We start from the raw sequence: 22,235 nt of genomic DNA on the forward strand, positions 1-22,235 counted from the left end.
GACCAAGGAGTAGAGAAAAATTAATAAAGAGGGTCCTCTTTATTACACATTTATAAAATAATAGTATAATATAGTCATTGAAAATGGAGACGAAACTTTTTTTTGGTATCTTGTGTTTTGCAGCCGATTTTCGATCAGATCATCGTCACAATGTTTGTGACTTGCTTTCTGCTGTAACCTCGACCCCACCCGTCATTCAAAGCACAACAGAATGAACTCTCCAACAGGTTCTGTGAGAGACTTCCTATCAAATAAATTTATCCAGTAACTCACGAATGAAGAGTGAGAGTTTTCAAAGAAATACGATAAAAACAAAACTATATGAAGCATAATTTAATCTTTCAGGTGTTCACAGAAGGCACCTCAAGACAATAGCGTGCCGTCTTCCTCATGCGGTGTGCGTAAGTGCCTGCACCAGAACTCTCGTTAGTGGAATTTTGGACAAAAAAAAAGTTTCCTATGTGGGGCACGTAGCATCGAATGACTACAGATATAATATGGGGATTCTGATGTGTATATTTGTACTAACCAGGGCACAATTTATAATATGCTAAGAAAACTTTAAAAATTAAAGTTACAAAATGAGTATTTTTAGCACATTTAGTAACATTTAGCTACTCGTTTTAAACTATCATTTCATTTTTGATGACCAAATTATATTTGACCATAATTAAAGAACATACAACTTTAAAATAACATTAAAAAACCATGGTTACAACAGAACAATGTCCCATGAAACGAAGAAGGGAAAGTCACATACACATACTGAATGGCACTGTGGTGTTTCAAAGCCATTCTCGGGCAAGGCTTTCAACCCGTGTGTCAGGATAGCGATCTGAAACACGTCTCTACTCAGTGTGCTGCCAAAAGGAGGTGAAATCCGTGCTGCTCACACGACTGCCTGACAACCATTCCATGCTCGTCACTGGACAAGTATTTTTATTTGATTATCCTGATACCATAACAGCGGAGCCACATCCAGAAATGGAACTGTGGCTGGCTCCCACTGTTCCACGGCAGACAAATGCTCAACTTAAAAAAAAAATAGCTGAAACAAAGGAAACAAGTGGCAATGGCTGAATCACCGTACCTTCAACACAAGCATACATCTTTGTGTTGCTATATACTATTTGGTACTTTCTGATTCAGTAGTTGGGGTAAAAAAAAGTTTCTGTATTCAAACGTATCTACAGAATATCAATACAAAATGTGTGAATATATACATTTAATACACACACACACACACACACACACACTCTCTCTCTCTCTCACATCCCCCCTTCTCACGAATGACTCAATGAATCATCTCTGAGACCAGCTTAGATGCTCTCAGGCTGCAACGTATGGCTACAGAGGTCAAACACAAGCACCCACTCAGGCCGGATCAAATTGTTCCTCCTCATGATTTCTGACAAGTAGTAATACCGCTTATACAACAACTGTTATCTCAATAACTTAGAATTCAGAGTATAAAACCAGTGTCGTGAACACTTTAACTCTCTCACGGGGTGAAGAACATCTCTCTTTTCATTCTATTTCCACTGATGATAAGAGCGCATCAAACTAGATCACATTGAACTGTACAAATGATCTTTACTCTTAATCTAAACAAACGTGTGTTAAAACATTCTGAAATGCTGCATCCTTTGATTTCTTCATTTTTTCAATTGCCCGATGCAGGTCCTGTTGTTGCACGGGCCGGATTTCATCCTCGTCGTGGCTACAACGTAAACAAAACCGCCAGATGGTCACATGACTTTGGGATACATATCCCTCAAATATGCTACCCAGACGTCTCTTTCCCGTCAAAGACCCCCAAAGATAGCCACAATGCCTCCAGGAATTCTCATGCAGACACAAGTCTGGGAGATTTTTAAGGAGCACTGACTGCTGGGAGACAGGAGGCCAAAATGCCTGGTAATAAATACACATTCAAGATGTGGGAATGAAAACCAAACACCTCACACTAAGACTCCAGGGGAGAGCATTAGCATAATGGAAAACTGTCAGATACAGGTGTGCAGTTTATCTAAACGGGAATGGGATTCCAACCAAGGAATCACAAGTAGCATTTGTGGCCATATAGTCATGTTCAGATTTAGCATGTGACAAACTGAAAACAGAATTCTTTGCTATTAACAAAAACCAACTACTCTAAGTCCTCCCCTCTTTAATAATAATAATAATATATAATGTCTCCTAATAATTTACACTTAGGAAAAAACATTTGGGGAAAAAGTTAGGATAAGCCAAGTCTATTAGCCAGATTTTTCATACTGAAATATAAAATTTTCAAAGGCTTTGAGGACAGCAGAAAAAAGAGGACCTTCATTAGTAATGTGATTTATTCACACAAAATGTATTCATAGGTTATTTTTTGGCCTCTCCTCATTATCTTACACACAAGAATAAAAACCTTTGGAAAGTAGACTCTTGGCTACAGTCAGAGGTCAGAAGTATTCCCAACGTTAGCGTCAGGGGAGCTGGATAATCTGGCAACAAATAAATGAAGTGAGCCTCTCTCCAACGGGGCCCCAGGGAGCACTGAAGGCAGGTGTGGAAGCAGCGCACACACAGCTAACCCGTCCATACCACGGGACTTGCTGCTGGCGAAGCCTGCTATGGCAACGCAACGTAATGAAACAGCGCAAGAGGCAAATCCAGGTCCCGTGGAGTGAAAGCCTCAGGGGGAAGGAGGATGGGGGCCTGAGAAACAAAGGAAAAGAGGTGGAGAACTCATTCACCACAGGCCCCTGAAGTACACGCGTCTGCTAAGAGTTACAGCAACTCTCCGTCAGAAGGTCAGTATTTTGAGGAGATGCAGAGCTACACTGGCCCAGGGCAAGGGGCCTTCTGGGAAAGCTCCCTGCAGGACGGGGTTCATCAGGGCTGACTTATTCCAGTTCTCTAGTGTCTCTGCTGAAATAGCTGAGTACGAATTGGTTTCTCAAACTCATGCTTTGAAGTTGGCTGCAGTGACAACAGTTTCTTTGTTTAGTAAACATGTCACTGTCAACAAGCTGAAGTCTAACTCCAGCCAAGGCCCTAGGCCCTCACCCCCATTTATGTGTGAAATTCCTGCAGGACCACAGGAAACGGGATTTGGAAGTTAAGGTGCAAAACAAGCCAGGAGTGTTGGAAAACCCTGCTCTCCTAGCAGAGGCTATGAGCCTCAGCTCCTGTCAGCCTTCTGTGACCCAGTCCATGGATGTGCAGTAGAAATTCAGCTTTTCTTTCTCTTCATTCCAGAGCCTCCCCATGACCCACATCCCCAATTCACTTTCAGAACTTCCCTTTAGAAAAAAAGGCAATTAACAAAGTCGGGACGAGTGTTCATTCAAGTTCACCTTTGATTCCATAAGCAGGGTTGGTATTGTAAGAAAAATGAACCAACCTAAAAGCTCTACAAGGGTCTGACAAACCTGAGAGATCGTACCTTTCTTCGGACGTAGAATTCACATACTCCCTGACACAGAGGAGGGCTGCGTCCCTGCACATCTCTTTCAGGTCACTGCCCGAAAAGCCATCCGTCTCCTGGGCCACTTCGAGCAGGTCCACGTGCCTGTCCACCTTCAACAGGGAAAAAGGGACGTAAAAAAAGCTGCAGAGTATCTATCCACACACACACTTCTTAACGCATACTGCAATAGCAGGGAAGGAGAATCATCAGTTTCTAGTTTTTTCTTTAACCATAAAAGCTGGAATTTTGAAATCTAATTTTCATTAACTGTCACTATGACTGAAATAGCGGAATAAAGCCTTCGCAGACATACCACATACTGCCCGAGAAGAACAGACATGCAGACACTGTCAGGCTGATTACGAACAGACTTGTCTATTCTCCTCCTTGGTGTCTGAGAAGACTTCTTACATGTGTACATCAGCAATCGGACACAAACAAGAATCTAATTTCGCTACTGCTTGTAATATTTGTGAAAGAGTACATGCATTATGCATCTGTCCATACACACTCATGGGACTGATGGACACTACCGACTTCAGGACAACAGGCTACCAATGACAGAGACTGCAGGAGACGGGAAGCAAAGTATAGGTGGTAGATATAAGGTTATTTGTGTATACACTTAAAATATTTCATGAATTAAAAAAACTACTTAAGGGGCGCCTGGGTGGCACAGCGGTTAAGTGTCTGCCTGCGGCTCAGGGCGTGATCCCGGCGTTATGGGATCGAGCCCCACATCAGGCTCCTCCGCTATGAGCCTGCTTCTTCCTCTCCCACTCCCCCTGCTTGTGTTCCCTCTCTCACTGGCTGTCTCTATCTCTGTAGAATAAATAAAATCTTTAAAAAAAAAAAAACTACTTAAAAACACCTTCAAATTATACTCTGAGATGTTAAAAATTAGTCTTCCTCCCTTAAATAATCAACACCTGCACCCCATCTTCTGAGTACTTTGTTGGGCCGCACTATTTTCTAACCATTCACAAGTCTTGTACACGACACGGTGATAAAGTCACAAAGATAAGCAAATCAAGTATGAGACAGGATCGAAAAGGAGAAGATTCTAGTCACTGGGAGGGCAAGATGAACAGAGGTAGCGCACCATAATGGTTAAGAGAAGGGTTCCATCACTTCTTTGCTATGTGAGCCTGGGCAATTTATTCTATAACTTCTCTCGGTTTCAGTTTCCCAACTGTAAAACAGCATTACTATGTGCTCCTTAGATGGACGGAGGATTAAGTAAAACAAGGTACGCCTCATCACTAGCCTAGGCATATGGCAAATACTCTAAAAGTAAACCCTTTTTACAAGATAATAGCTATCAGACAAACCACAAAGTCATGAAAACTGTTTTCATTTGGTAACTAGAAAGGCAGCTCCCAAGTTAAAAAAGGTTTTGAGTCCCGGGAGCAATACTGGCATAAGTTAACAGACTCCTGAGACAGCTGGGAGCGCAGCACTGGCTTGCGTGCAGTTACTGTGTCTGCCGTGGGGGGCGCAACGCGCACGGTGCTCTCAGCACTTACACGCATCAGCTAAATTCTCAAAAGGATTCTGTGAGACTGTTGGCATTGCCTCCACTTTCCCAGGAAGAAGAATAAGGGCACAGAGACGCTCAACACTATCTGCCCAAAGTCACCCAGCAGGGAGAGGTCAAGCCAGCATGTGGGGCCCTTGGTCTGCCTCCAAAGCCCATGCCTATGAACTATTCCTGCTGTGTTACAGAAAAGGTCTAAACTCGCATGTAGAAGGAAAACCCTGATCTCTTTACTACAGAGACAGGATACCTGTGTAAGGTATCCATTTTATTAGTTCTAATTCTTCTTCTACGTTAAACTTAAAGCCAAAATCACTACCCTGTTTTAAATGAGAGAGTTGTGCTAAGGAACTACCAATAAAGAAATGTGAAAGACTAGAAAAGAGTATCATTTGAGACATCTTTTAACAAAATTACAATGTCTTTCAGATTCTAGTGAAGTAACGCTATGCCTTCAGCATAGAAATACCAGCTAGTGGGAAATACAATGTTCCCACACTGACAGTTATCGAGAAAGCATTCAGAATTATTCTGAATCATAAAACTGGAGACTAGTTCTTTGTGCTTTAAGAAACAGAATCCTAAAAATTCCTTATCCCCATGACAAATGTAATTCTAAAAGAATTTCCAAAGATGGTATTGTTAAAAAAAAGCAGAATATGAAATAGAAGTTTAGCAATAATGAGGAGTTTCTTAAGTTAAATGTGAAAACGTCAGCCTGTGTAAAGCATGGCTATCTTATGAGACAGAGCTTAAACTGTATCATTTATATTTGGCATCTGTATGTAAGTCATCCACATCATCTGTATTAAACCACACACGTTAACTTCCAGCAGTACCATCCTTCGTTAGTTTTAAAAATTAAATAATTGTATTAACTTGAAGTCTCTACAAAATCGTCAGCAATTACCTTCTAATACATAATAAATTTCAAGCCACACCACAGCCATCCTAATTCAAAAGAACTAGTGGAATTATCTCCCTGAACTGCTCACTGACACCCATCTCTGTGAAAGGTTTATGATTTCAGTGTCTTCAGCACTACAACTACACAATGTCTTTTTGAAAGCAGTTACTGAATATTCAGCTAAAGGCAAATGTAATTTGTTGGTTTTTCACTCATATAGGACAGGAGTTCCTTACCCAAAACACATGGAGAATTTTAGGAATTACCCTGAAGTCGTACAAAATATCTCATGGACATGTAGTTTTTAAGAAAAGATCACACAGTGTTTCTCTTTTTTATTAAATGACTCTACTATCCCTACAGTAGTAATTGCTGTAATCTGCTAGGGTCTTTAAACTTTCACAAATAGCACATATGTTTTCTTTGATTGGTTTTAAAGAAAAAAATGAATACGACATTACTGAAAGATGTGGGAGAAGGCTGGAAGAACCAAAAAGACATACTTGCTTTTGGACAGAAAGATTAAACATCAAAAAGATCTTAATTCTCTTGAATTATGATCCATTAAAAACATTAATGTTTGTTTTTTCTTGAATAAGACAAATTAATTCTAAAACTCACACAGAAAAATCAGCAAAAACAGCCAGCACACTTTGGGTGGGGGACGAGGGCACAATCCAAGACCATGAAAAAAATGTGGACAAACCCAACTTGATGGTTTCAACAAATAAACTGAAAGAAGGTAGAGAAAAAGGAGAGAGAGAGATGCATATAGATTAAAAGATTAAAAAACTATCAAATAATAGCAAATCGTGAACTTTACATGGATCTTGAGTCAAACAAATACATGGTAAAAAAAAAAAAAAACCAAACCCAAAAATGAGCTATTTAGGAGATAACAGGAAATCTGAACAGATGAGGTATTCAATGATAATAAGTAGTTATGGTCAATTTTTTGCTGAGTGTAATAAAGTTTATGAGGTTAAGTCAAAAAAGTTAAGAATTCTTTCTTTTAGAGATACAACTAAAATAAACCTGGGAGGTGGGGAAGTAGGGGAGAGCTGGAGCGGAATTAGTGACCCAAGGACCGGAGGCAGACCACGGAAATACAAGAATGCCTCACTATGGGAACCTATTTGATTTTTTTAGTTTGGATATAGCAAGTTCAAATAATGAGTTTATTTAATTAATTAATTTAAGTAAGCCCTATGCCCAACGTGGAGCTTGAACTCACGACCCCAAGATCGAGCCACATGCTCCATGGAATGAGTCAGCCGGGCGCCCCTCAAATAATGAGTTTAAGATATGAAGTTTAGGATAGTGAGGAATACGATGTTACTCAAAACTCAGAAACCATAAAGGGGGGAAATCCCAGTAAATTAAAAAAGACAAACCAGGAAAAAATATTTTCAAATCCTATAAACGAAGAGAAATCTCCCTAATATATTAAGTTCCTATAAATCGATAAGAAAAAGAACACTGCAACAGAAAAATGGATAAAGCATATGAACCAAGTATTTCGCAGAAAAAACTTCCAAGTGGCTCCTAAACATACTCATTTCATCCCTAAAACTAGAACGAGAGACCATTTTCTCATGTCAGCACCAAGTTCAACAGCACTCTTTGCAAGACTACAGGGGAAGAGGTACTGTAATATTGCTGGTGTGAGAGTACATTAGCACAGATAATTTGGCAACAGCTACCAAAATTATAAATCATATCCTTTGATCTAGCAATTCCTCTTCTGGAAAATCCACCCCACTAATATTCCTGCACAAGTGTGAAGGGACATGTGTACAAGGCATTTTTATGATAGTAAAAGACTGGAATCAACCTGAATGTTCTTCAATATGGCACTGATTAAATAAATTATGGTATATCCATACAGTAGAATCCTATGCAATGCAAAAACAGAAACAAAAACAAAACAAAAACACAACAAAAAAACCAAAACAGAGAGAGAGAGAGAGAGAAAGAACAAAGACACTGTATGCTAATATGGAAAAGATCTCAAATGAGTGAAAAAGCAATGCATAGAACAGTGTATGCAGTTTATTAATATGGTTTATGTAGAACAGGGAAGAGGAATAATACATATCCTAATTTGCTGGTATGGACAATGCCATCTGAAAGGATACAGAAGAAATCAGGAGAGGAAGTGAGATTCCTCCCTGAATACCATTTAATGTACTTAATTCTGAAGCATGTGACCTTAAATATACAAGTTCTTAAAGATTTTGATTATCATACCTTCTTAAATCTAAATTCCAACTTCAAAAAATACTGCAATTAAATACATGAGAAAAAAAACACACACAGTGCTGTACAAAAGTAAATGTATCTTATTTAACTGGAGAACTGTCTAGAAACACCAAAGAAGGTTTTAATGTGTAGATATGAAAACACAGGGCTTTAAGAAAAGCAGACCATCTGTATTAAGTTCACATGCACCCGGGTTACTGAGCTGCAGGAACGGCCAACAGTTTTACAGTGATTTATGTCAAGTACAAAGCTGTTTATTCTCAGGTTACTTTTTCATTTCTCTCTAAAATAGTTTTATGAACATAAACATACTTACAGGATAGGGAAAACTGTAATTTTCTACTTACATTTTCATTTTTCAAGATGAGTTTCAGGATTGCTTCTCTTTGTTTTAGCGCCTAAAACCAGAATAATTTCTAGTTAGCATTAAAAAAAAATAAGGAACAACTAGTTTTTCTATTATTTCTTTCCTCTCTAAACCATCTGACAATACCTACAGGAAATGACAGAAACTCTAAAACACTGACTAAAGCAAGATCTAGGTTCTAGACTCTCATTGTCTGTGGTCAACCTACTGAATTCCCATCTTCTTATTCTGAATCCCCAGTGATTAGCACAATGTCTGGGAAATAACATAACCTTAAATGTTTCTTGAGTGAGTGAATGAATACCTAGGATGACCAATGTCTTTCCCCTGTGGCTCTGCAAATCCCCTTTTCTTTATTCAGGAAACTTTTTTTTTTTTTTTTAAGATTTTATTTATTTATGTGACACAGAGACAGCCAGCGAGAAAGGGAACACAGCAGGGGGAGTGGGAGAGGAAGAAGCAGGCTCATAGCGGAGGAGCCTGATGTGGGACTCGATCCCGGTATGCTGGGATCACGCCCTGAGCCGAAGGCAGACGCTTTAACGACTGCGCTACCCAGGCGCCCCCAGGAAACTTCTTAAAAATGCTGCGGTAAAATTTTTACCGCTAATTGGAAGAGATGGCAACAATACCCCCTTAGTTCCTCCACTTCAACCTGTAACTTCCACACTCGCTAATTTATATTAGAGAGTTTTTGTTTAGTGCTGACAGTACATTTGTTTATACGCTTATATGCATCCCCCCGGCCCAGTGATGATTCATAGTATTATACCAGATAATAGAAGCTTTTAAGGAAAACCTTACATATATGGTAAATATAAATGCTTTAATAAATTATCATGCCTGAACTCATTCCTATTCCCACAACCACTGAAAAAAGAGCTAGTTATCATGAGTATCAAATCAAATGACCAGAAACAACACTAAACCCTGTTGTTTTTGTAATTCAAGAGTGTTCAGTGTGAAGGTAAATTTGTTATGTGATCACCAATAACTACTTTTTGTTAACAATCATTTAATTTGGAGAAGAGTTTTAAGGTAAGGTTAATCATAAAATTTGACATCATAGTTACAAAATAAGAAAAAATTACTGTATAGTGTGTATTCACTAAGAACAGAATGAAATGAAAAGGGGGTTACAAAAGCCCAGTCTCTACATTAAGAGCACACAAATATGTAACCAATTTGACCAATAATGTTACAGCCCATTTTGATAACTAACATAATAGATTTAACTTAGAACTTTAGCAAAGGCTACCTTCCAAGCTGTTGTGTCCTACGTTCATTCTACTGTACATCAAAAACCTTTGTTTTCTACTGGACTACAAGCAGAGATCCTATCAATGTAATCTTTGTCTTCAGAACCACTGAGGTAAATTAATTTTCTTTAAAAATATGTCCTGCTGTCTTGCTAACAAAGTAGAAGGGGAGTTCTTGGTCGAGGCATACAAAGTTCGTCCACAGTTGGCAGCAGCGTACCTTTCCAGCCCTCCCTCCACCTGTTTTCCTGACGCCAGAAGTGAACTACCCCCAGAGGCCATCATTAAACACGTGCTCCCATACCTTCTGGCCTTTGTTCTTCCTGGTAGAAAGACTTTCCCTGCCTCGCTTGCATATGAAATTCCTGCCATCCTTCAAGGCCCAGCTGGATTCTGTAGAGTTTACTAACTGCTCAGACAGAATTACTAGTTTTCATCATCATTTCAGGTTCTCACAGTTCTTTAAACATACTTTTGTAAAGTACCTTTTCTGTCACTTATTTATGTGGCTGCCTTTCCTGCGACACAGAGTGGAGGACAGGGGCTGCGTTCCTTCACCAGAGCCTGGCAGGTGCCTGACACATGGACAGTGCTCAATGCTCGTCAAACTCAACTTTAGAGTCTCCTACATCAAGTTAAAAAATTTCTTCATTGATCTCATTTTCTAAAAGAGTGACTAACTTTGTGCACACCCTCAGAGGGGCCAGAGGCTGTAGCCACAGAAAATAACAGATCAGAGCAATTTTACAGAGGCCACAACCATCAATGTTAGGAAACCATGTTTACTGCCACAAACTGGCAAGCTGCAGAATATACAAGGGGACAAGTTGTTTTTAGCCCAGAGACTGTAAGCGGTATTACAATATTTTTATTTCAAAATTCAAAATTTCAATATTTGAAAGGCATGACACTGAGAGTTCCTCTACACAGCTGTACACATAGCACGCTGATTGTATGGCACACGTATTCACTTACTAACCCTGTTTTCTTCTTCTATCTAAAGGCACAGAAAATTCAAGATGTGAGGACTTTGTGCAAAAACTATAGCGTATGGTAAGTTATAATCATTGACTTGAGGGTATCTCTTAACAAAATAAAAGTACTAGAAAGGAGATAACACTGGTTCAAGACCGCCCTCACATCTGCATTAAGTGTAATATCTTAGCGAACGGTTACCCATTATTCCTATCAAAGGAAAGCACTGACTACAACTGCCAATAATTAATCAGATCAATCGCAGTTGTTCTTCCGGTCAGCCTTCTGAAGGGAATGATTCTTTACTGCCAGCACTCCTAATTTCATCCTGTGCTAAACCAAAACCATAGTCCGGGTTTTCTACGTACCTTCCTAGATGGCTTGCTACATTCTAAAGAAAACCACACAAGCAGCTAAGCAAACTTGGGGTAATTACATACTTTTGAAGAGAAGCAAGTAACACTCAGGTAAGTATGAAGGGAGGCAAACCAAGTGGAGAGTGGAGAGGACAAATAAACAGCTACAGGGATGCTTGCCCTGTTCCTTTCCTGCCTATCATAAATAGTAAGTCCTATTACAAAAAACCTTCCCTTCCTATAAAAAGCTGAGTATTTAACTGTGCACAACATCAATCAAAACCACTTACAGGCTGGTTGATATGAAATCTCGTGGGCATTCTTCTCATGATGGCCGAGTCAAGATCCTGAGGACGGTTAGTAGCTCCCATTACTATGACCTGGGCAGATAAAGAAAACACAAGGTATTAAATCTACCAGTAATGCTCCTTTTAGGATGTTATTACTAGGGCTTAGAAGATACAAAAATTAAGGAGTGTTTAAGTCTTCTATAAGACATGATTTTAATCCAGTATTACTCAAAAATTTGTAACTACAAACCAAAGTTAAACCTAAATAGATCAAATCATAGCAAAACTGGAAAGACTGATGCATTTCACCAGCCTTTCCATAACTAAAATAACATACTGTTCAGTTAATGAAGAATTATACAGATTTAAAGTAAAAAAGGTTGTATTTTGCAATATATGATTGCTCTATGGCTACACGATGAATAACTAAAAGCCATGTATGCTACAGCTTGGGAGTCTCTATGGGGGACACTTCAAGTCCTTTGATACTCATATAAAGGAATCATTTCCCCCGAGTCTGAGGATTCCAGTACTAGTAAGAGATAGCATGTACTTTTCCCTCTAGATGTCACATCACCATTTTACAGCACTACCAGCAGTGCTGGTGACATCATCTCAGTGCTAGAATACAACCTCAAGCAATCAAACTTCCAACAAGGGCAACAGAATAAGAGCAAACATTAAACATAACAGCAAACATCAAAATACTGGGTAGAATTTAAAAAAAGAAAAAAGAATGTGGCGCCTGGCTGGCTCAGTCAGTGAACAGTGCGACTCTTGATCTTGGGGTCATGAGTTCTCTACCTGATGCGTAGACTGCTTAAAAAAAAAAGAAGAAAGAAAGAAATAAAATAAAATAAAATAAAATAAAATAAAATAAAATAAAATAAAATGCTGGTGACCCTGCCAATCTCTGGGTCTATATCACTTTATTTATTAAGGATGTAGACATGTAGACATGAAAAATCAACACAAAAAGACAAAATATCCAAAACAAGTCAATTTCTGAAAGGCTTCAATATTACCATTACTGTTGGTATTTCTGTATAACCCAATAATGGCCCATATCTGCTACATAATATGAAATTTACCGGTATTCTAATGAAAACTTTTCTTCAATATAATTTTATTTCAGTCTAAGAGGTTTTAGCTTTCTGAAATAATCTAACTCCAGAACATGCTGAAAGATCCATTAAACCTTAATATTCTACTTCTACTCTTTACATTTAATGACATTCAAGAGCCAAATTATTTTCAATTTAACTGTGAGATGTTGCCACCTAGAGGGAAAAAATGTAAACACAAACATAAATTTGAGAAATGTTAGTTCCACAATATAATGCAATTTTGTATTAAAGCTGTCTTAAAAATATTAATGCTTTTATTTATTTTTTAAATTTACTGACTTTCCACAACCCTATAAAATTAATATGGTAAAATTTCTATGAAATGTAAAACAAAAAAAAATTTTTTTTTAAAGTAGGATCCACGCTCAGCATGAACCCCAATGCCGGGCTTAAACTAACGATCCTGAGATCGAGACCTGAGATGAGATCAAGAGTCAGCCGCTTAACTGACTAAGCCGCCCAGGCACCCCTAGAACAAAAAAGTCCTAAAAGTGATCAAAGGAACTGCATAAGATAAAGAATGAATATAAGTACATTTTGAGATAGAGTATATATTAGTGTTAAAAGAGATTCAAAGTGATAAGGTAGCTTGTGGAAGACTGACCATATCAGATGGCAGAGAATCACAAAAGACATAGTGGCTGAGGCAGTACTTTGAAAAAACCTGAAAAATGGGCTGTATTTTGAGAAACACTGTAGTTAAACAAACAGCCTAAAACAAAAGCCAGTATGGGAGACAGGATGCCAAAAATCAGGATCAAGGAATTTAAATAAAGCTAGCACAGCATGTTGTAACAAATACATACAGGATGATACCAGATATTCATGATGATAAAAAAGCAAGAGTGATTCAAACTACCTGTCTCACTTAAAAAAGCTGTTTTAAGGAGAGATTGTAAGAGGCAAAAATGGATAAACTGTACACAATACATTACCTCTAGTGCAAATGCGCTAAAATTCAAAAAGGGAAGAAATAGTCATTGTTTAGTATTTAAGCAGAAAAACCAGTGCTTTAGTTGACTTTTCAGAATCTTTCTTTTGTTTCACATCTCTGCAGATGCAGAACGTGTCATCAGTTAACCTGGATTTCCAGAGCTGGTGACAGGCTGACTTGGGCCACTCAGCGATTTTTGTTTCCACTGTGGCATATCAGACACACAAGAGAAAGCAGGGGTACTGGGCTGGGTCCATCGTCACAGAACAGACAATTTTACAGAAAAGCTAACTGGTTCATACGAAAGAATATGTCTAAACCTAATATTCAGGTTAACGATATCAATTTTAATCCCCTCAACACACAGAAAAGGTAAAAAAAATTGTTACTAGAGTTTAATAAAAAAGCCACATCTTTATTTGCTCCCACAAATATTTATTTATCACAATGAAAGCAGTGCATACTGTCAGTGTAATGAAGAATTAATTATGGTTCTAACAGCTGTTTTAAGTTGTACCGCATCAGAGCCGTGCTGCGTGGCTCTGGAGTGTACTTCATCCAACCACTGCTATTTCCTTGGCTTTTAAAACTATGCTCTGCTACGATATAATCTGAAACAAGTTTCTCTTACACAGGCTAACTAAGTGCTTATAATACTGTTGCTTAGGAGGATAATCAGTTTTTGGAAGCCTGTAAACTATTCCTATTGAACAGCCTTATTAGCACCAGTTATTAACAAAAATCATTCCTATTAATGTCACCTAAATTTATCTATGTTGTACTTCCTTCTCTATCATCCAACAAACACTAAAGGCAACTTTCCCTCATAATTAAATTGTATTTTCACAAAGAGGATGTAGGAGGAGGACACATGGCTTCATGTTCTCCTTGAGGAGGATGTTTTAACTTTTGATTTATGGTAATGTGGTGGAGTTAGGAGATCCTTAAACCCTCCTGCTATAAAACAAAAATAATAGTATAAAAAAACCTCAAATTAAGCAACAAATCTGCAAAAATGTAAAGGAACTGAGCTGAGCCAGAAGTGAAGTCTATGTACAAGGGAAGTAAACAAGGGGAAAAGCTGACCACATACCATGTGGAAACGTACAGATCATAGACAGTGGGGTGTATACTGGACACCTTACAGGCTTAACAATAAGAGACCACCCTACATGAAGCTGGGACTCATCAAGTACTAGGCCCTGAAAAAAGTGAAATATTAGAAAACACATTCAGTAGTCCAAGCTTTGGTTCTTGGAAAGACATATAAACACACACACACACACACACACACACACACACACTCTGAGATTTCATGGTTCTTTGCCAGCTAACATGGATCTCGGATCTCACTCTACCTATTGGTATCGAAAAAAATCTGGCAGAAGACAAATACAAAATCCTCTTTGGGTCTTTTGGGCCATAAACCTTCAACACAGCTTCCAAAAATTCAGACACAAAGTTCTACCAAATATGGTTTTTCCCATGAAATCACAAAACACACAAGGAAATAGCCACCATAAACTCAGAACAAATGACAGAACCGGATGTACAGTCATAGGTTAGAACTGCTGGACACAACTAAAAAATTAGTATTTTAACATATTCAAAAGAATAAAGAAGGAATCAAAAAAATCACAAGCAAATACTTATGCAGTAAATATATACCAGGCAAGTTAAAAGCACTTTACTCAGATTCCTTAAAACCTGACAACAGTTCTGAGGTGGATCCTACCCTTCTTTTTATAGACAGTTCTCCCTGCTTTCAGATACAGAGTGACTGTATTATTTGGCCAAGGTCGTACAGCTAGTTGATCCCAGGGCTTCAGTTTTTTCTTTTCTTTCCCTTTCTTTCTTTCTTTCTTTCTTTCTTTCTTTCTTTCTTTCTTTCTTTCTTTTTCTCTCCTCTCTCTTTCTTTTTTTTTTTTTTTTTTAATTTATTTGACACAGAGACAGCCAGCGAGAGAGGGAACACAAGCAGGGGGAGTGGGAGAGGAAGAAGCAGGCTCCCAGTGGAGGAGCCTGATGTGGGGCTCGATCCCAGAACGCCGGGATCACGCCCTGAGCCAAAGGCAGATGCTTAATGACTGAGCTACCCAGCCACCCCAGGGCTTTAGTTTTCTAATCCAGTTGCAAACATGAGTTGATGGGCAAGAGCCCATCAAAACTGATCTAGCAGACTTCAAGAAGGATCTAAAAGAATTTCTAGAACTGAAAAACATAATAAGTGAAATAAGAAGCTCAATAAAAAGATTAAATAGCAGAAGAGATACAACTGAACCTAGAATTAGCAAATTAAGTAAAAGACTACCCAGACTATAGCACAAAGAGAGAGAAAATATGAAAGAGAAGTTAAAACGCATGGAATATAAATAAGGTACATCCAATTGGCATTCCGTAAGGAGATCACATGGGGAATGGAGGGGGAACAATATTTAAGAAATAATGGTTGAATTTTTTAGAAGTGATAGAAGATATGATTCTAAATATGAAAGGGCAAAAACAGATTACAAAATAGATAATACCTACTAAAGTTAAACAGCAAAAAAACATCATTAACTTTTCTAACACTTTTCCACGAGATATAAAATAGGTGATTCATGAAAAAAACTAAAAACAGAAAAAGAAGAGTAGTTCTAGAACTTCCATTTCCAGTAATAATGGCAGAAAAACAAATAAGCCAGGTGAATTTTTTTAAAATTTTCTTTTAAAATACATTACTGTTCTGGCAAGAAAATATGGAACATTCAGAGGCAAAGAACTAAGAGAAAATGGGAACCCCAAGAAGCAAATTGAACAATACAGGTGCGTTCCCTTCGGGGCATACCAAGGGACCTTAGTTCTAGGGCTCACAGCCCTGCAGGGTTAACAGACAGGCCCAGACTAGAACACTGTCTTTTATAAAACTGGGATCCTGAGGAAGGTGCATATGGCAGGAAGTGGGAAAGTGTGTACGTTCCAGTAACTAATGAAAACAGCAAAATGAAACGAAGGTAACTGACAGAGGAATGGAGAGTAAAGATTCACAGTAAGGGTCTGAAGAAACGTGCATACAGGACTCGCAGCCACTAATTTCCTTTCCCTTGGCAGGAGGATTCTAAAAAATCCAAGGAGAGGCCTCACCCTGGTTTTCTCTTCTCTGTTGTATTTGTTTCAGGCACTTAGTCCTCAAAATGGATGAAAATGTGCACAAACCACTCTTTTCAGATCCCCATCACTTAATAAGTATAAAAATTTATTAAAAAAAAAAACTTTTCTAAAAAAGCCTATGAAGTAGCCCAGCGAATTTTCTCTTACCCCCCGCAACGAGCTCACAGCAGATTTCTTTCACATACCTGGCAGCTGTGATCAGTGTCCAATCCATCCCACAGACTCATAAACTGAGCTTTCATCATGGCTGTAGCTTCGTGGTCAGAACTTGAACGGTTTCGCAGAAAGGAGTCTAGAAGGAAAAAGTCCTCAACTTTAAAATTAATATTGAATTATTTACTCTTCCTATAACTTCAAACCCTTAATCAAAAGCCAACAACTCTGTGAAAGAGTACAAGAAAATGGGTTCAACTACGCCTTCTCACACTTTAGTCTGATACAACAATTCTGGCAAATAACTGGGCAAATTAAAACACAATCAACTCCCAATTTTCATTTCTTTCCTAAAAATACGTTCATGCCAACATATTTAAAGAAGGACAGGATCTGATACTAAGAGGCTGGAAGAGGATCAAGTGATGTCTTGGAGTGAAGGTCCGTGTGCTTTGGCCCTAACTTTCCAGGTTATCTGCATCCTATGTATTCTTAATTATGGAGTTGCATTCTTTTTTTTTTTTTTTTTTTTTTTTTAGATTTTTATTTTTATTTATTTAACAGAGATAGAGATAGCCAGCGAGAGAGGGAACACAAGCAGGGGGAGTGGGAGAGGAAGAAGCAGGCTCATAGCAGAGGAGCCTGATGTGGGGCTCGATCCCATAACGCCGGGATCACGCCCTGAGCCGAAGGCAGACGCTTAACGACTGAGCCACCCAGGCGCCCCTGGAGTTGCATTCTTTTTCCTCACACACTTTTTCTGGAAATAAAGAAAAATGACACTGGAAAATGTCAAAACACTACTAAGTGGGAAATGCAGGACAGAAAATGGTTTCAAACACACATGCTAGCATGCATGTGCGTATACATTATGTATTGTGAAAAAGCCTTTAAGAAACTACACCAAAATGCTTATCGCTTTAGTTATCTCTCAACGACAGACTTAAGGACAATTCGGATTTTCCCCTGAATTATTTTCTATCTTCCCAATTATCTACAAAGAACATGAAATGCTTTTAAAAAGGGGGAAAACATTTTCCTTCTAGAATGAAAAGGACCTGGAAGACAGTACATCCTAAGAATGAGAAAAAGACAGTAAAAATAAATCCTGGATTGCCTAGTATAATCCTATTACAAATGCTTTCTTATAGCCCTTCAAATAAATGGCATTTCTGGGTACACTTTACATTTCAGCACTGAAATTACAACCTGAAGTCTGTCGATCTATATGTCTAAGTAGCATAGAAATGCTCTGCAATGTGCTAGGTCCACCCAAGCTTTAAAAAAAAAAAAAAAAATTTTTTTTTTTTTAAAGTAATTGCGGCAAAAACACAATACAACGAGATGACAGAGTCTTCTGACAGCAAATATATATCCTGGATTTTCATATGTAGTTCCAATTTTATACAGTCTGTCCCACTGTTGGACTATGTATCAAACTAACCCATCTACTCTGGATGTAGAAAATGCTGTCATTTTTAAATTGCTTCTTTTTAAAGATAATATGTGTAAGTACAACCGCCTACCTAACCACCGTAACTGTGCTATTAATAAGTCCTAAATTATCTTCATTACAAAGAAGTTGGTTCTGGCAAGACAGCTCCGTAAAATAATATGAAAACTTCAAATGCTGGATAGGTATATTAACCTAACTGTATCAGTAATTACATTAAATGTAGACGGTCTTAAGAGTACCCACATACATGGTTAAGAAATTAGACTGGATTAAAAAAAAAACAAACCCAACTGTCTGCTGCTTACAAGACACACTTTGAACCTAAGAGCTCAGATGCTGAAAAGGATGGAAAAAGACATGTATGTAAATAGTAACAAAAAAGTCAGAAAAATATGTTTTTTTAAACTTAACACATACCTGACAAACGGTGCTAGAACAACTCGAAATCCATGCACAAAAAAATCTATCTAGACACAGACCTTATACTTTTTCACACAAATTAACTCAAAATGGATTATAGATCTAAATGTAAAACAGAAAACTACGAAACTTCTAGAAGATAATACAAGAGAAAATCTAGGTGACCTTGGGTTTGGTGATGAGTTTTTACATACAACACCAAAAGTATAACTGATTAATGAAAAAAATGGTTAAGTTAGACTTTATTAAAATTAATAATTCTGAATAAAGAACCAAAAAAAAAAAGAAAAAGAATTACAAATTCTACCCTGTGAAAGACAGTTAAGAGAAGAAATAAGCCAAAAAAAAAAAAGAGAAGAAATAAGCCACAAAATGGGAAAAAAGATTTACAAAACACCTATTTGATAAAAAAAAAAAAAAAAAACCTGGTATCCAAAATATACAAAGAACACTTAAAATTCAACAGTAAGAAAACCACCCAGTTAAAGAATGGGCAAAAGACCTGAACACACATTTCACAGAAGATACACAGATAGCAGCTAAGCATATGAAAAGATGCTCAACATTGTATGTCATTAGGAAACTGCAACTTTAAATTATAACGAGATACCACAACACACTTAACAGGATAGCTAAAATCCAAAAAACTGGTAATATCAAGTGATGAAGGGCAGTGAGCAAAAGGACCTCTCAAATAAATGAGTGGACTGCAAAATTGTATAGCCATTTTGGAAGGCAGTTTGGTGATTCTTACAAAGCTAAGCATAGTTTTACCATACAATCTAAGCAAATGCACTCCTAGGTACTTACCCAATTGAGTTGAAAATGTGTATCTACTAGACAAAATCTTGCAAATCACTGCTGTTAGCAGCATTACTCGTCACTGCCCCAAACTGGAAGCAAACAAGATGTCCTCCAACAAAAACAAACTGGTAAAACCATACAATGGACTGTTACTCAGCAATAAGAAGAAATGAGCCACCAAGCTACAAAGACATGAAGAAACCTTAAAAGCATACTGCTAAGTGGAAGAAGCCAGTCTGAAAAGGCTCCATATTATAGGACTCCGATTATGATATTCTGTAAAAGCCAGCAGTAAACAGATCAGTGGCTGCTGGGAGTTCGGGGGTTTCGGAGGAGCAGGCGGAGCACGAGGGATTTTCAGGGTGGTGAAGCTACTCTGCCTGATTCTGTAAGGGTAGATACAGGACATTATGCACGTGTCAAAGCTTACAGGAAGAACTTTAAACACAAAGAACGACCCTTAATATAAACTATGGACTTTAGTTACTAATAATGTTATCAATACTGGCTCAGAAATTCTAACAGTTGTATCACACTAATGCCAATTGGTAATAGGGGAAACTGTGCGCAGGGAGAGGGAAGATGGAAATTCTCTGTACTTTCTGCTCGATTTTGCTTTTCTTTTTTTTTTTAATTTATATGTTTGACAGAGATAGACAGCCAGCGAGAGAGGGAACACAAGCAGGGGGAGTGGGAGAGGAAGAAGCAGGCTCCCAGTGGAGGAGCCCGATGTGGGACTCGATCCCGGAACGCCGGGATCATGCCCTGAGCCAAAGGCAGACGCCTAACGACTGCGCTACCCAGGCGCCCCTCGATTTTTCTATAAATCAAAACTGTTCTAGGGGCACCTGGGTGGCTCTGTTGGCTGTGCCTCTGACTCCTGGTTTCGGCTCAGGTCATGATCTCAGGGTTGTAAGACTGAGCCCTGTGTCATGCTCCGTGCTCTGCCAAGCTACAAAAGTCTGCTTGAGATTCTCTCTCTCCCCCTCTGCCCCTCCCCCTGCATGCGCTCTCTCAAATAAATCAATCTAAAAAATAAAACTTTTCTAAAAAACAAAGTCCAGTAATTTTTTTTTTTAAAAAAGCTTAATGAGTATCTGAGATTGTTAAGAAAGAAAGGAAAAAAAATCTCAGAGTTCAGGAGAAGAGGAAGCAGGAAATAAGTGGTGAGAATGTGAGGTGATTATGCCGCCGTGTGTGTCTGTGGACACAGCAGGTATGTGTACAGAGCATCGGAAGGTTCTGCTCCGAGGTTAATATCCACGCTGGTACCATGATGCTCAAAAGGATGCACGCTCACAGAAAAAAATTCTGCTCCTACTACAGGGAGTTAAAGAGTCTGTCTGTCGTGCTCTGGGAATAAACAAGTCTCCCCTGAAAAATAAAAAAACCAAGACCACAGGGCATCTCTCTCAGGCATGAAGTCTGGATTTGAACTGTCATTCAGTCTGGGAACATCCAAGTTGAGAAATTATCATAAAAATTGGTCGTGAGTGATCAGACCCCACAGGCTCTGTGATAGGGAAACTACTCGATTGTTCTCAGGCAACGCAGAATTCTCACATAAAAACACGCTGTACGCTATCTAATGTCAGAAATGACCCAAGGAAACAAATTCGTACAAAAAGAGTTGACAATACAAAGGAGCAGAATTTCAGATCACAGAAAAAACAATCCAAAAAATACTATATAAAAATAGTATGGTTAAAACTGAGACATAAGAGGGACTGAAATTCAAACAGAAGAGCAAACTATAGTGAAAAAAGATAAATTTGAAAAAGAATCAAACAGAACTTTTGAAGTTCAAATTTAACAGAATACAAACCCAGTGGTCGCGACATAAACACAGCCAAGTGAAGAATTACTTTTTATAACTTACTCAAAGATTGATTTTTACTCATACCATTATTTTATGTATCAACAAAGTTTTAAATGTTGCCAATTAAATTATAATGCTAAAAGAAGAAAAAAGACTCTGCCAATTATTACATGCTATCCCAATTTCAGAAAGGTTAAAATGTAAATAACAACATGGTACATTTTAGAACTGATGAAATATGGTAGAGAACTCGATGATAAAACTGTGGAAATGACTCAAAATTAAACAGAGAGGTGAAGTGGGTATATGCACATACATATATATTATATATATATAAATAAGTATAAAATATATATAAAATATATATTTTACAAAATGGAAGTCTTGCAAAACCATCAAATAGGAGAACAAGATAAAATCTAATAGCACTAGAGAGAAAAGATAAATTACTTACAAAGAAATATCTGACTATAAGCAGAATTCTCAAAAGCAGCAACAATGACTGGAAGACAATGGACTTGTAGCTTCAAAATGCCAAAGAAAAATAACTCTATCATTTAAGAGTGAAGGTAGAATTAACACGTTTTCATCCAAAGACAGAATTTACTGTATTCATGATCTCTGCTGAAAGAACTTCGACAGATTTTGGTAAGAAGGAAATTCCTGGGTGGCACAGTCGTTAAGTGTCTGCCTTCTGCTCAGGGCGTGATCCCAGCGTTCTGGGATCGAGCCCCACATCAGGCTTCTCTGCTAGGAGCCTGCTTCTTCCTCTCCCACTCCCCCTGCTTGTGTTCCCTCTCTTGCAGACTGTCTCTCTCTGTCACATAAATAAATAAAATCTTAAAAAAAAAAAAAAAAAAAAAAGCAACAGTGAGCAAACAAACTGGCAAACGTGGGTCTCTAAACAAGTACCACCACGTAGAAATAACCAATGTGGATATAAAATAAGAGAAAATTTT

General features: G+C 38.1%; 1 protein-coding gene across 1 annotated transcript in view; it reads right to left on the reverse strand.

Moving 5' to 3' along the window:
* Nucleotides 1-318: 318 nt before the first annotated feature.
* The window catches only part of ATAD1 (ATPase family AAA domain containing 1), a 49,314-nt gene continuing 27,397 nt past the window's right edge, over nucleotides 319-22,235 (reverse strand). Inside the window, exons 6-10 of the mRNA XM_008689583.2 lie at nucleotides 16,810-16,916; nucleotides 11,414-11,503; nucleotides 8,514-8,564; nucleotides 3,437-3,570; nucleotides 319-1,720 (exon numbers count right to left, since the gene is read on the reverse strand). Of these exons, the coding sequence (XP_008687805.1) occupies nucleotides 1,600-1,720; nucleotides 3,437-3,570; nucleotides 8,514-8,564; nucleotides 11,414-11,503; nucleotides 16,810-16,916 (503 nt within the window). The 3' untranslated portion in view covers nucleotides 319-1,599. The remainder of the gene's footprint in view (nucleotides 1,721-3,436; nucleotides 3,571-8,513; nucleotides 8,565-11,413; nucleotides 11,504-16,809; nucleotides 16,917-22,235) is intronic.

Source organism: Ursus maritimus, unplaced genomic scaffold (genome assembly GCF_017311325.1).
Source record: "Ursus maritimus isolate PB19 unplaced genomic scaffold, ASM1731132v1 scaffold_7, whole genome shotgun sequence".
NCBI lineage: Eukaryota > Metazoa > Chordata > Mammalia > Carnivora > Ursidae > Ursus > Ursus maritimus.